General features: G+C 52.2%; 1 protein-coding gene across 3 annotated transcripts in view; it reads left to right on the top strand.

The window, feature by feature from the left end:
- SGSM1 (small G protein signaling modulator 1) overlaps window positions 1-14,339 on the top strand; it is a 91,422-nt gene that overhangs the window by 32,788 nt on the left and 44,295 nt on the right. For all 3 annotated transcript variants that reach the window (XR_009216852.1, XR_009216853.1, XM_058531660.1), the window contains exons 3-8: window positions 1,083-1,245; window positions 3,051-3,203; window positions 6,344-6,411; window positions 6,681-6,826; window positions 6,959-7,090; window positions 9,863-9,987. Coding sequence is in view for 1 of the 3 variants with exons in the window: in XM_058531660.1 (XP_058387643.1) it covers window positions 1,083-1,245; window positions 3,051-3,203; window positions 6,344-6,411; window positions 6,681-6,826; window positions 6,959-7,090; window positions 9,863-9,987 (787 nt within the window). In the remaining 2 variants the exon portion in view is untranslated. The remainder of the gene's footprint in view (window positions 1-1,082; window positions 1,246-3,050; window positions 3,204-6,343; window positions 6,412-6,680; window positions 6,827-6,958; window positions 7,091-9,862; window positions 9,988-14,339) is intronic.

Below are 14,339 nucleotides of genomic sequence, written 5' to 3' on the forward strand. Positions count from 1 at the left end.
ACCCTGGTAAGGTAACCCACAGGTGCCCAATAAAGAGTAGCTCTTATATACTCACTTTTCCCATAAGCATTGATTATGCTCTTATCGCCTACCAGAGTGAGCGCCCAGTCTGCCGTGTGAGACAGAGGTAAGAAGAGACTTACCAGAGGGCTGCTGAAAGTACCAGAAATAAGATAGAGGCCGTCAGAATGGCTTGCACAGGGTCTATTTCCCAGAAAGGAACAGAGAGGCCCAGAGAGGGAAAGCGATTTGCCTGAGGTCACACAGCATGTTAGTGGTGGAGCCCAGGCTACAACCTTCCCCTCTGAGGATGGCTGGGCGGGGCCTCCAGGGGAACACAGAAATGGGCAGATGACACTGAATCCTCCCATCGAAGGTCTTTCGTGGAGGCCTACGTGTGGTGAGCACATCCTGGGCTCACACCTGGGTTTGCGTCCCTGCTCCATCACTTATTTGCTGGGTGGCCCGGGGGAATTCAGTCCACCTCTCGGAACCTCGGTTTCCTCATCTGCAAAATGGGCGTGGTTTTCCTTTCTCGCCTGGCCGTGGCGGAGGTTGGGTGAGATCCATGATGTCAGCTGCTACCGGAATCACAGTGCTGATGGCACGGATGTGATTCCTTAGCCAGAGAAAGCTCGGCAGTCCTGGGGTCCCGTCCGCCTCGCAGTTGGACAGGAGTACTGGCTAGCGTCTGCAAAGCACCCCCGTGTGCCAGGCTCTGTGCCGAGTGCTGTCTGTGCATTTTTCCGCCTCATCCTACCTACAACCTTATGTGGTTAATGTTCATCCTGTCCCCATTTTATAGATGAGGAAACTGAGGCACGGGGAGGGGACGTAATTGCCCACATCACAGAGCTGGTTGGTGGCTGGGAGAGGATATGAACAGAGACGGTCTGACCTGGGGCTGCGGGCGTGGGTTAACCACTGAGCTCTCTGCTCCCTTGGGAAGGACGGAGATGGACAGGCGTACACATTTTTCCCGTTGATACCGTCAGGAATTGTGGGGTTCTGGGGCCCCCGAAGCTCTAGTCGGGCTGGGTGCCAGGGGCAGGGCAGGCCGGCTGACCGTCGTGTCCCCGCAGCGGCCGTGGAGGCCTGCGTCCTGCACGGGCTGCGGCGGCGGGCGGCCGGCTTCCTGCGCAGCAACAAGATCGCGGCTCTCTTCATGAAGGTGGGCAGGAGCTTCCCGCCGGCCGAGGAGCTGAGCCGCAAGGTCCAGGACCTGGAGCAGCTGATCGAGAGCGCGTGAGTGCCGAGCAGCGGGAGGGCTGGGGCTCCCCCCACCACACTCTCTCCACTCTCCCGTTGGATGTGCTCAGGGGGAGGCCCGTGGCCTGAGGGGGTGTACATGAGCCCCTCCCACCAGAGCCACCCCCTAGAGCGCCGACTGCACAGCCAGACCCTCAACCTGGAGCCTGGTCGGGGATGGCAAACAGGTTTCAGCTCCAGGTGGTGCCAGTGGCTGCCCAGAGGACTGTGTTGTGAAAGATTCTGGACCTGTGATTGGGCCTCATGGAAAAGAGTGCGTGGATTGATTAGACACGTCTGTCACAGGCGAGGCAAGGGAGAGAGAGACACGCGTGCCATGCATTTACCGTCTGTGCCATGGTGATTACTCCGCTTCACTGAAGGAGAAATGGTGCTTTCCTTGTCCTCAGGCCCTGCCTGCCCAGGGCTGCTGGCCAGATGGCATGATGGACAGGGCTCTGGATTTGGCGTTGCCAACTCCCTTTAGGAATCTGTCTTCTCAGCCACCTGGTCTTCAGGTGCCTTCCAGGCCATCTGCTTAATTCCCAGGTGTTTGCTGATCACTTCTTAGAGGGATGGATTTCCACAGGCCTTTCTTGATATTGGGAGTGCCTTTCTAATGGAGGAATTGGAGGTGCCCATGCCGGTGGTAAGGGGGAACCGTTCATTCCTTCATGCAATCACTCATTCACGAACGTATTTACTGGGCCTCTCCTATATGCCAGGCCCTGTGCTAGGCCCTGGAGACATGGCCATGAAGAGGGGCCATGCTTGCCACGTGGTGGACTCTCAGTATTTTATATAAAAAATAATTGAATCACTTAGTCCATACTCTCAAGGTCACAGTCTAGAGGGGCAACAGAAAAGTGAGCAAGGATTAAGCCACACAGGCTGAGGCAGCACAGAGGAGGGGCCCCTCCCCAGCTCTGGCTGGTCCAAGAGGTGATACCCTCTCGGAGTCAGAAGGGGTCAGCCTGGGAATGGGGTGTGGAGGGAAACCAGGAAGCAGCAGCTCATGGAAGGTTCTCAGAGGAGAGCCTGGTGGGCTCAGGGATCTGCGGATGTCTCTGTCAGGATCATGGGATCAGAGGGGGCGGTGATAAGGAGATGGCTAGAGAGGTGAACAGGGACAAGGTCATGGAGCGCCCTGCCCATCAAGTTAAAAAGCTTGCTCCTCGGAGCCGGCCATTGGCATAGTGATTAAATTTGTGTGCTTGGCTTCAGTGGCCCAGGGCTCACGGGTTCGGATCCCGGTACGGACCTACACACTGCTCATCAAGCCGTGCTGTGGCGGTGACCTGCATGCAAAGTAGAGGAAGATTGGTGCACATGTTAGCTCAGGGCTAATCTTCCTCAAGCAAAAAGAGGAAGATTGGCAACAGCTGTTAGCTCGAAGCCACTCTTCCTCACCAAAAAAAAAAAAAAAAAACTTGCTCCTCAAGGCTTTGGGGAGCCACTGAAGGATCTATAATCCGAGACTCTTCTCGGCCAGCACTCCTTTCCAGCAAGGGGTGGGGGGAGAGAGGGGGCGAGAGAGAGAGAGGGAAAGAGAAATATCGGTGTGAGAATCTGGCTTGCCATCAACAGTCTATGAAAGTGTCTGTTTTACCATATCTTCACGCTCTCTGGGTATCATTATTTTTTCAACTCCTTACCCATCTGCCAGGAGCAATATGGGCTCTTGTTGTTTAGTTGCCATTCCTCCGTTTCCTAGAGAGGCTGAGCATTTTCCCATTTGCTTACTGGTCCTGTCGGATCTCCTCTTTTGTGAATATCTATTCTCCTCCTCACTGGTCTGGAAGGCGAAACCAGATCCAGGGCCTCCAGGAGAATGTGCGGAAGCTTCCAAAGCTGTGCAGCCTGTCCCCGCTCGCCATCAAGCACCTGTGGATCCGCACGGCCTTGTTTGAGAAGGTCCTGGACAAAATCGTGCATTACCTGGTGGAAAACAGCAGGTGAGCAGGGAAGACGGGAGGCCTGGGTGTGCTTTGCCTCCACCTGCTGGCCCTCCGGGGAGTTGCACCCTCTTGCACCACGCCCCTTTCTCTTTTATCCTCTGACATGCACTTGATTTGAAAGGGATTGAATAAGGCCTTCTGGATGTTTGACTCTGAACCTTGGGAGGATTCAGGTGCTTAATAGCAATGCAGCGTCTTTGGATTTGGGGTGGGGTATAAGAGTCTTGCAATCTTAGGAATCTTCCTTTTCCCATGAACTAAGCCTACAGTCTTCTCACTGTGTGGCCCTAGGGGAGTCGCTTAGCCTCTCTGTGCCTCTGTTGTCTCTTTTGGTAAACGGGATGGGGATTGCTGCCACTCTGGAGAAGAGGCGAGAAGGGAAGGTAGCGCGTACACAGCATTTTGGAAATGCATTGTGATGCTTATTACATTTTCTCTCCTAGCTCAGATTAACCTGGTGTAAAAGTTTTATCATATGAGTCCTCCTGGCAAGCATCCATCCATGCATTCATTCATTCAGCCAATAAATATTTAATGAGCACCTACTGTGTTCCAGGCACTCACCTAGATGTCGGGGATACACTGGTCTTACTTGTCATGTTAACGAGCTTGGATATTATGCCAAGGGCAGTGGGGAGCCACTGGAGAATCTATAGTCTGAGACTCCTCATGGCCGGCACTCCTTTCCAACCCAAGAGAAAGACAAAGACAGAGAGAGAAATATCTGAGATTTTCCCCATCTTTCAATATATGAAAGTGCCTGTTTAACCACATCTTCACACACAGTGTGTGTTATTATTATCTTTTATTCTTTGCCTGTTTGCTAGACAAATATGTGTGAAAGTACAGAGCAAAGTCCTTCCCTTCATGAAGCACACGTTGTAGCAGGGAAAACAGGCAAATAGTAATTGTGATAATTTGTGATGTGTTCCAAGACCGGTGGGTAATGAGGGAAAGTGTCCTGGAAGAGGTGACAGTTAACCTTCAATTTGAAGGGCATTTAGGCATTAACCAGGTGAAGGGGGTGGGGAAAAGAGTATTCCCAGTGAAGGGAACAGCAGGTGCAAAGGCCTGGAGGCAGGAGAGGAACTGATAGAAATCCAGGCTCTGGTGCTCCAGTTAACCTCCTCACCTGCTAGTAAATGGTAACCCGTCTCTGCCTCTGCCCTGGTATGGGTCCAGAGCCTCTCTAGCTACTGCTCTGTGTTTTCCTGGTGAATAAGTCGGCCAAAAGGAATTAATAATCTATTTGAGCAGCAATGCCAACCTGCTATTTCTTCATGAAACTTTGAATTTTAGATTCATGCAGAAGTTGCCACATGAGTGCAGAGAGTTCTCAACCAGCCTCAATGAGGGCATCCCACATAACCATAGTTCAAGTCTCAAAACCAGGAAACTGCCCTTGGTACAATACTGTTAACTAAACTGTATTTGGATTTCACAGTGTTTATACGCACTCATTTTTTATTGTTGTTTGCTCTGTAGTTCTATGAAATTTTAACATACGGATGGTTTCCTGTAACCCACACGACACTCAGGATACAGAACTGTTCCAAAGAACCCTTCACCCCAGAGACACTCCCTTGGGCTACTCTTCATAGTCACATCTTGCTCCCAACCCTACGTGCTATTTTTTTTTTTTTTTTGGTGAGGAAGATTAGCCCTGAGCTAACATCTGCCAATCCTCCTCTTTTTGCTGAGGAAGACTGGCCCTGGGCTGACATCCATGCCCATCTTCCTCCACTTTATATGGGATGCCGCCACAGCATGGCTTGCCAAGCAGTGCGTTGGTGTGCGCCCGGGATCTGAACCAGCGAACCCCGGGCTGCCGCAGAGGAGTGCGTGCACTTAACCGCTTGCGCCACCGGGCCAGCACCATCTACGTGCTATTTTTTGACAGTCTTTCCAAGGTTTAGGATCAGGTAACTGTACTGATTTTTGAAATGGAAACTGAGTGGTGGAGTGGAAAGTGTCTCAAAGTATTATCTTCAGATCTGACACCAAAATGTATAAACTTGATGTTGAGCACATCCAGCGCATGTAAGTTCTGCTTCAGCCGATATTCTGGTTCATGACAGATTTCCTTGGGGGAAAATTACAATGATGTTGTTGCCGTTTAGGGAGAACTTCCTGGTGTCAGTCTGTGCTGTTGCTATCCATGCAGGTCAACCTTTAATCCTCCCAGCGACCTTGGCAGGGGGGTTCTGGCCTTCTTCCGATTTTACAGCTGAGGACACGAAGCTCAGAGAGGGTAGTCACCTGCCCAGGGACACACAGCAACGGAGGGAGTGGCCGAGCTGGGCTCCCACTCAGTCTGTCTGGCTGCAGATCCTGTGTTCTTCACCCCCTACTGTAGGCTGGGAAGAGCCCAGCCGGCTGGGTGTAGCCCAAGCCTGCATCTGCCTGCTTTGTGGCCTCTAACAAGTCATTTCCCCTCCCTGGGCTTGAGATCCCTCAGGAGGTCAGAATGAGGTCCTTTCCAACTGATATTCTTATTCTGTTTCTAGACTGTATGAGTTTTCAAGGAATTGGAAACCACTACACAGAACTCCAAAACCCTCAGCACCAACATTGTATAATGACGGCCCCACACGTTATTTTGAAGAGCAGGAAGTCAGGGGGCATTTTTGAGTGTGTCAGGCCAGCATCGTCCACATTAGTTATCCGGGCAGGAAGCCCTGTTAATACAGCTTTTCGGTACACACCACAGCTAAAAAAGCATTTTATTGCCTCAATGATATTAGAAGGGCGCAGACGTCATCTGGGCCTCTAAGCGACTTCCCGTCTGAAATGGAAGATGTGGGAGAAGCAGACAGAACCAGCTGGGCCTCAGCGGCCATCTAATGATCATTCCTGTTACTCTCATGAAGCCTGTATCACAGCCACGTGTGGAGGAGTTACAGGCCAGGCACTGTGCTAAGTGCCCTACATCTGTGGTCTCTCCCAAAAGTCCTTCCGACAGCCCTATGAATATAAGATTGTCATCCACTGTACAGATGGGGCAGCGGGGGCCCAGAGGGAACTGGGTGCCAAGAGGGACTTGAACCCAGTCTGTCTGCTCCTAAGGCCAGGCCCTAGTGGATTGTGCGCCCTCTGCTGCTCACCATCCTAACCCACATGTCCTTCCCTCTCGCTAGTAAATACTACGAGAAGGAAGCTCTGCTGATGGACCCTGTGGACGGCCCCATCCTTGCGTCATTGTTGGGTAGGTGGTCCAGTGCTCTGAGCTTCATCTGGATCTCTGGTCTCGGCTCACAGGGGCACCTCCTGAGGGCCTCTCTCACCTCCATCCAGATTCCCCCATCAAAACCTACCTGTTCTCTGTCGCTTGCTCCTGAGTCTTGTTCTGGTCTCTCCCTGGGGCATCCTAGCTGGCTGGACGGGAGGGGCAGTGAAATGGGTGGCCCATCTGGTGGTAGACGGGAGGGCAGACTTTCCGGGGCTGTGGATTCCCAGCCCCCGTCTGCCCCACAGTGGGGCCCTGTGCCCTGGAGTACACCAAGATGAAGACCGCGGATCACTTCTGGACTGACCCCTCAGCCGACGAGCTTGTCCAGAGGCACCGCATCCACAGCTCGCACCTGCGGCAGGACTCGCCCACCAAGCGGCCAGCCCTCTGTGTGAGTGGGGTGGATGGGGGGGCCCCGGGAGGGAGTTAGGCTGGGTTCTGGACTTGGCATGGAGGCGGGGAATGGGGTGGGAGCTTCACGGTCACTCCAGGCCTCGTCCTCCACCTCCCCTCACACTGCCAGATCCAGAAGAGGCATTCGAGTGGCAGCATGGATGACCGGCCGTCCCTCTCGGCACGTGACTATGTGGAGTCCCTGCACCAGAACTCCCGGGCGACCCTGCTCTATGGCAAGAACAACGTTCTGGTTCAGCCGGTGAGAGTTCCTCTGGGGCCCTGATCTTCCGCTGAGGTCTGGCTCCAGGTTATGAAGGAGGAGTTCCCTCTGGCTCCAGGTTGCTCATCCAGTCAGTCATCCATCCATCCACCCATCCATCCACTCACCCATCGTTCATTCATCTGCCAATATTTCCATCTCTCCATCCATTCATCCATGTGCCAGTATTTCCTTCTATCCCTCCATCCGTCCATAGCTCAGCCAGCCAGCCAGTCAACTCCCTTCCAGTCTCTATATCCACCCGTCCCTCTATCCATGCATCCACCCACCATTCCTTTATCCACCTGCCTGTGTTTATATCCACCTACCCATCCGTCCTTTCATCCATCTACCCATCTTTACATCCACCCACCCATCCATCCATCCATCCATCCATTTGTCCATTTATTTTCCAGTCCATCTATCCATCCCCGTGTCCACCTAGCCATCTATCCATTCTCTCTTGTTATGGCTCACTCATTCTGCAGACATTTTTACTGAACCTGCTAGACACTGGATGCTTAAGGCATCAGGATAAACATCTTCACGGCTAATATTTATTGAGCGCTTCCTATGTTTCAGGCACCGTGCTAAGTCCCTTTACCTGTATTAAGTCATTTAAACCTCACAACGACCATTTGAGGCAAGTAGTATTATCACTGATGATAGCGCTGAGGCCCAGACCGGGGGAGTAAGGGGCAGAGTTATGATCTGGATTCAGGCCAACCACTGCCAGAGTCTGTGCCATTTACCAATCACCCTCTATGTCCCAGCGCTGGGCCAGGCCCCCGGATGGGTAGTGAGTGAGGCACACAGAGCCCCTACCGTCGTGGGGTGTCTCCTTTGCTGTCCCCTCCCTGGGACCATTAAGGTCAGCTGGTGTTGGGCTCAGCTGGGAGGAAGCAATGGAGAGCTGTCGGCCACTCCAGTTCTCTGGTCACAGCTGCAATCACTGGGTGACCCTGAGAAGGTCACTTCTCCCTCTGAGCCTCAGTATCGGCATCACAATGGGTACAAGACCCTCTCTCCTCAGCCTAAGAAGCCACGAATTTAAGATGCACCATTTTTAACAAAACCATCAGGAAATAAAAAGTGCTATTAAATTATATACAGTGTTTTCTCACTACTTGGAAATTTTATTTTACATTTTTTGGAAGAGCTCTTTGAGACTTCATTGGATGTAGTTTTTTTTAAATCATACATTACTCTTATAAGTATACACAAGGGAAAAAATAATTGAAATACATTAGTTAAGATAGTCCTAAAACTTCTTCACATTTCAGGGCCCAATCTTCTGTATCATTTTTTGACTTAGAGTCATCGCTGTCCCTATTTTTCCACCTAACATCATTTTCTGTTGCATCAAGAGAAAGGGTCAACAAACCATAGCCCGTGGGCCAAATGTGGCCCTCCACTTGTTTTTGTAAATAAAGTTTTATTGGAACACAGCGGTGCCCATTCGTTTACATTGTGTATGGCTGCTTTCACACCACAATGGCGGAGTTGAGTGGTTGCAACTGAGCCTGTGTGGCTCACAAAGGGAAAATTATTCCCTATCTGACCCTTTATGGAAAAGTTTGCCGACCTCTGATCAAGAGCTTGGGAGGTGCAACATTTCTTGCAGGCGTGTGCACTTCTTGTTGCTTTGCGAGAAAATCTGGAGCTGTGGGCTTCCTGCAGTGGTGAATAATGTGTCTGCTTCACCAGTATCACGTCAGCGCTCCATTGCTCTGTTCCCAGCCTTTCTATGTACGCAACAACTTTTCAAATCAAAGCTGAATCACAGTCTCATCTTTTTGAAGGCATTTAAAATAGCACCTGTACTCCACATGCGAAGTAACAACCATGCACAAAACTTAACTGAAATCACAATAGGAACAGCTGTGACAGAGTTTGCACGAGATCAGGCAATGACAGCTACAGTTGTGAGATGCTGCTGATTACAAGATGCATCCCCATTTTAGGTGCATTGAAATGTGAAAAACAAATGTGCATCTTAGCATTGATGAGATACTGCAATGGTGCTCCCTCACGGGGTGGCCGGCATGTGTGGTTAAATTGAGACGATGTATGTGATGTTGAGCTGTGCTGATTGCACACTAGGTGCTCAGTAAATGTTAGTTGTCTGTCTCCACATGTTGTTGAGGCGGATTGGGTGGAGAGGCTACCTCTTCTGTGTGTGAGGCTTGGAGACACCCCCTCCACCACATTCCACCAGGGATGAGACAGAGCAGGTGAGACGCTCTGCAGGGAAATTCTGGAAGGCAAAGGGTCAGGCTGCTGGGTGGGGAGTGTGGTGGGGGTATCTGGGGAGGGGGCTTCTGGATAACGTCCATGGGATGGGAGATGGGGCTCTGCTGCCATTTCTTTTTCCCTTAAGACTGGCCAAAACGATGCCTTCTGTTAAGGAGAGGGTGAGGTTGAGAGGGACAGAGCCTGTTCCTGGATCTAAAGACCCCCCCGGCCCGGCCCCTGCAGCGGGGCCCCTGGACCTCAGGAGGGAGGTGTGAGTGTGTGAGTGGGAAGGGGTTGGGGTGGGTGGCTTCCACCGCTGGACTCTATAGAACCCTCCTGGGTGGGTGACTACACACAGCGTTGCTTAGCGTGGCCACCTGGAAGGAGGCTCAGGGTCTCCCAAATGGCCGTGGCCTTGGAGGGAATGACCTCTTGCTTCTGGTTATGTGTCCTTGAGTCACATGGGCCAGGGCCCACGTCCGCTGTGACTCTGGCCACTGTGACTACGACCAGGCCTGAGTCCTCCTCTCTCTGCAGAGGGATGACATGGAGGCTGTGCCGGGGTACCTGTCCCTGCACCAGACTGCTGACGTCATGACCTTGAAGTGGACGCCCAACCAGCTGATGAACGGGTCTGTGGGAGACCTGGACTATGAGAAGAGGTAGGGCGTCCCCCGGGACCCTCCCCTCGGCACGGGGACGTTTGTGCCCCGTCCTTTGTGCCCTGCCTCTGCCCGCTGCTCTGTCTAGTTGGTACGGCCACTTGGCCCAGCCTCCCTGCCGCTGTGGCCTCAGGGTAACTCAGGACTCAGGAGGATCCAGAAACCGACTGGGAGAATCTTAGGATATAAGAGTTAGGCAGAGCCCTGCTCAAAACACCACCCAGAGAGACAGCTTTACAAAGATCTCGTAAGCCCACCCATGGCAAATATTCCCCCATCTGCTGCCGCCTTTCCCATCACTCGGTGAAAAGGGCAGGCAGGAGTTGTTGGTTGGTGGGCGTCTGGCCCAGGGCCGCATCTCCTGTGACATCCTGCGATTTACAAGACCCAGAAAAGGCTTTGGAGGCAGGCTCCAAAGAAACACAGGGACCAGCGATACCTGCTGCAATCCCCTGTGTTCCAGCCCATTTAGGGAAGGCTTTAGGAAGGACAAATGGAAGCCACTGTGCAGAGGTGCGGCCGGCCTGAGTATTTCAGCTGGAGGCGTCTCAGCAGCCGGTGCGGAGGAGAAGCGATGGTTTTTGCTGCTCTGAGTCTATGTCTCATCCTATTTTTCTTTTACATTCTCTTGCTTTCTTAAAAACGTTTTACCATGAAGAATTTCCAACATAAAAATAGACAAGGCTCGAGAACCCATCACCCAGCCTTCATAGCCATCCAGCCATCCTTCTGCCCTACATGTTATTCCGTAGCAGCGTGCACACATCATAGGATTTCATCTATGTAGAGAGACTCTTTCCAAGGAACGTAACCAGAACACTGTTACTGTGTTCTGTTTAATGTTAAATTAATGTTAATGGCTTCAGTGCAATTGACACCAGGCCTTGGTGTGATGAATACCATTCTCTGAGCTGGTCACTTCCTGTGCAGAGGTTGCCATCTGTCCTCAGAGAGGGTCAGTGGGAGGTGCAGTCGGTCCTAGTCTGGGCCAGATAATTCAGCTGCAGCCAGACTCCGGAGTTTCTGAACAAGAGACTCTCACAGAGGAACAGTGTGAGGGCCGAGGAGATGCTGTTGGGCTGGAACCTCATCTCCGCTCATTCATCTTAAACCTTGGTGTCTGACCTTCCCTGACCTCCCGGCTGAGTTCGGCCCACATGGAGCCCTGAATCTCCTTTGTGGCATTTGCAAAATCGTAGTCACGTCATAGATCTGTACCTGCTCGTGTACTGACCGCCTCGCCCTCCGGACCTCAGTTCCATGAAGGCGGGATCCCGTCTTGCTCACATCTTCTCCCAGCACCTGCCATAGGTCGAGCACGTAGTAGGTGCTCAGATAATCTTTGTGAAACAGAGCAGGGAGGTCAGGGAACCTGGATTCATTCACTGAATATTAACTGAGCACCCGCTATAAGCCAGGCCCTGTGCTAGATACAAGAGACATAGATGAATAGAAGGAGAGGAGTCTTTACCTTCTCAGAGCTTACGTTGTATTTACATTATGCTGGAGGAGACAATGAATTAGCAAGTAAATGGGTAAGTATATGTCATAGGACCAAGTCCTTGCTCGGCCTTACCTCGCTGGGTGACCTAGGGTGCATTACTCCCCCCGTCTGGGCCTCAGTTTCCCCCTTCTGTCAAATAAGGGGCTTGGACAAGATGATCTCCCCAGAACTCAAGGGTTCCCAAGGGTCTACAGGGGCTCCTCAAACAATGAATTGTCTTTGGCCAACCATCAAAGTTTTCCACGTGGGCCAGCCCCGTGGCTTAGCGGTTAAGTGCTCGCGCTCCGCTACTGGCGGCCCAAGTTCAGATCCCGGGCGCGCACCAACACACCTCTTCTCCAGCCATGCTGAGGCCGCGTCCCACATACAGCAACTAGAAGGATGTGCAGCTATGACATACAACTATCTACTGGGGCTTTGGGGGGAAAAAAGGTTAAAAAAAAAAAGAAAGGAGGAGGATTGGCAATAGACGTTAGCTCAGAGCTGGTCTTCCTTAGCAAAAAGAGGAGGATAAGCACGGATGTTAGCTCAGGGCTGATCTTCCTCACACACACACAAAAATAAAATAAAAAATCTTTCCACTGCCCGAGGACCCTGTGTGTTGGTTGGACTTAAGCCCGGGATTGTATGGGCAGAGAACTTTGGCTGCTAGTGTTTTGGGAGCGGCACTGGACCAAATGGTTGCCCAGCACCCCTCCTCCAGCTCAGATCGTCGGGGACTCCCTGTTTCTGCATCATCTTTTGCTCTGTGAGCAGGCTCATCTCAGGGGCTTCCATATTTAGTTGCAGCTGAATCTGCACTTCCAAGGTCACTGCCAGTGGGACCGGGGACTTCCCCAGCCCTGGGCTCTGAACCTCCGTTTATCCTTGTTACCTGTGCCTGGAACCAGGGCCCAGTGGAGGAGGAACAGCCAGGGGTCAGAAATGTGTGCGGCGAGGCGGGGCACCCAGGGGCTCCAGCATCCCCTTGAGGACCAAGGAACAGTGGAGATAAGGGAGGTGGTCCTTGGAGGAAGCTCAGGACCCCTTCTCTCTTTTCCCAGCCAGCCCTCCCTCTTACACAACCAGGACCGTAACTCCCAGCTGGGTATCCTAATGTTCAAGAGAAAATGTCACCACAGAGGTGGACATTTGAGCTCTGGAGGCAGGTTGGACTTGGCTGAAATCTCAGCCCTGCCGTGCGGAGCAGCTGGAACCCTCATACGCTGCTGGTGGTACAACCACTTTAAAAACCAGTTTGGAAGTTTTTTACATGACCCTCACCAGATGACCTAGAAATTCCACTCTAGGAAGCTGTTAAAACCTGGAAAAGGAAAATAGAAACTCAGCTCTCGCTCCTTCCTTGGACAATCTACTTCACCTCCCTGAGCCTCAGTTTGTTCATCTGTAAAATGAGGATGTAGTAATGGAACCTCTGAATAGACATGTGGGGAGGTTTCAATGCGAAAATGCATGTAAAGCCCTTAGCAGGGAGCCTGGCGCCTGGACAGGCCTCTCAGCCATGGGGGCCATTGGTGTTAATTAACACAGACCCAAAGGGACTGTGGCCACAGAGCTCCTCTTCGCTGGTGTCTGGTGGTGGCTGGAGAGTTGCTTCTTTACTGGGCATCCTGGAGCCCGGCATTCACCATTCACTTGAACATTCTCTGAGCATCTTACAGAAGTGAACAAAACCCAGTCCCTCTCCGGGGTTCAGCAGCCCTTGGGGAGACAGAGGAGAAAACAGGCAGTTGCAGCCCTGTGTGATGGGCACGATGTGGGTGCCCAGGGAGGACCTCCTGGCCGAGAGTCGGTGTGTGAAGGCCTCGGCGGAGGCCGCTGCTCTGAAAACGCTTGTGTTGTGTACTTGACCATCCTCCTAGGACATTCACTCCGTGGACCCTGGCGAGGCTGATTCTGGTACGGACCAGTGCAGGAGGGGCCCTTGGGAGCCTCTGTTCCAACTTCCTCATTTCACAGCTAGGGAAACTGAGGCCCAGAGAGGGGGAGGGGCTGGTTCAATGTGGGTGGCCTGTCTAACCTTGAAGCCTGTGTTGGTTTGGGTCCTCCGAGAAGCAGACACCAAGAGAAGATTAGGTGTGCAGAGAAACTTAGTGGGGGAGGCTCCTGTGAAGGATGGAAGTGAGGAGACAGGGAGGGCCTTCAGACCACAAAGCTGGTCTGACCCCTGTGAAGGGAAAGCGAGAAAGAAGAGAGGTTGGGCAGGAAGAGTCTCAGACACAGAGCAGTTCTGAGAACGTTTGGCCAGATCATTTGAGAGTCCCTGGGCTAAAGTTGACCATTGAAGGAGTCCCCTGTCCCCAGGAATAGGCCTGCACTGGCTCCCCCACATGCTCAGTCTTGCCTGAGAACAGCCGAGGGAAGCGTGGCCTGGGCACAAACATGGTGGCATCCAGAGCGGTGGCCTCTGAAGCTCTTGGTCAACTCTGCTCCCCACGGCAAGGTCTCCCAAAGGGGACCGGAGCAGTGCATCCCCGTGGCTGCTGCAAAACCCAAATGGCTGTGGTCCCTACCTCTCATTGTGTTCTGAGGGGAAAAGCAATCTCTTTCAAGACAGAGGTGGGCTTTGAGCTGGAAATGGAAAATCTTAGGTAAGTAATCCAGGGACCATTAACCGAGTCCTGTTTTATATATCAGTGCTGTGTTGACCCCTTCAAAGATGTGATTCCATTTAATCCTCACAGCAACACTGTGCAGTGGGTATTGTTATCATCCCCATTTTACAGAGGAGGAAACTGAGGCTCATAGAAGCCTTCAAGTCACTCTGCTAGGACCTGTGAAGTCAAGGCTGTTGAGCGGCTATTCCAACATGGACACGTGGTGGCCTGGAGTTAGGGTCTGAGTTAGT

The sequence above is a fragment of the Diceros bicornis genome, chromosome 35 (genome assembly GCF_020826845.1).
Source record: "Diceros bicornis minor isolate mBicDic1 chromosome 35, mDicBic1.mat.cur, whole genome shotgun sequence".
NCBI classification, from domain to species: domain Eukaryota; kingdom Metazoa; phylum Chordata; class Mammalia; order Perissodactyla; family Rhinocerotidae; genus Diceros; species Diceros bicornis.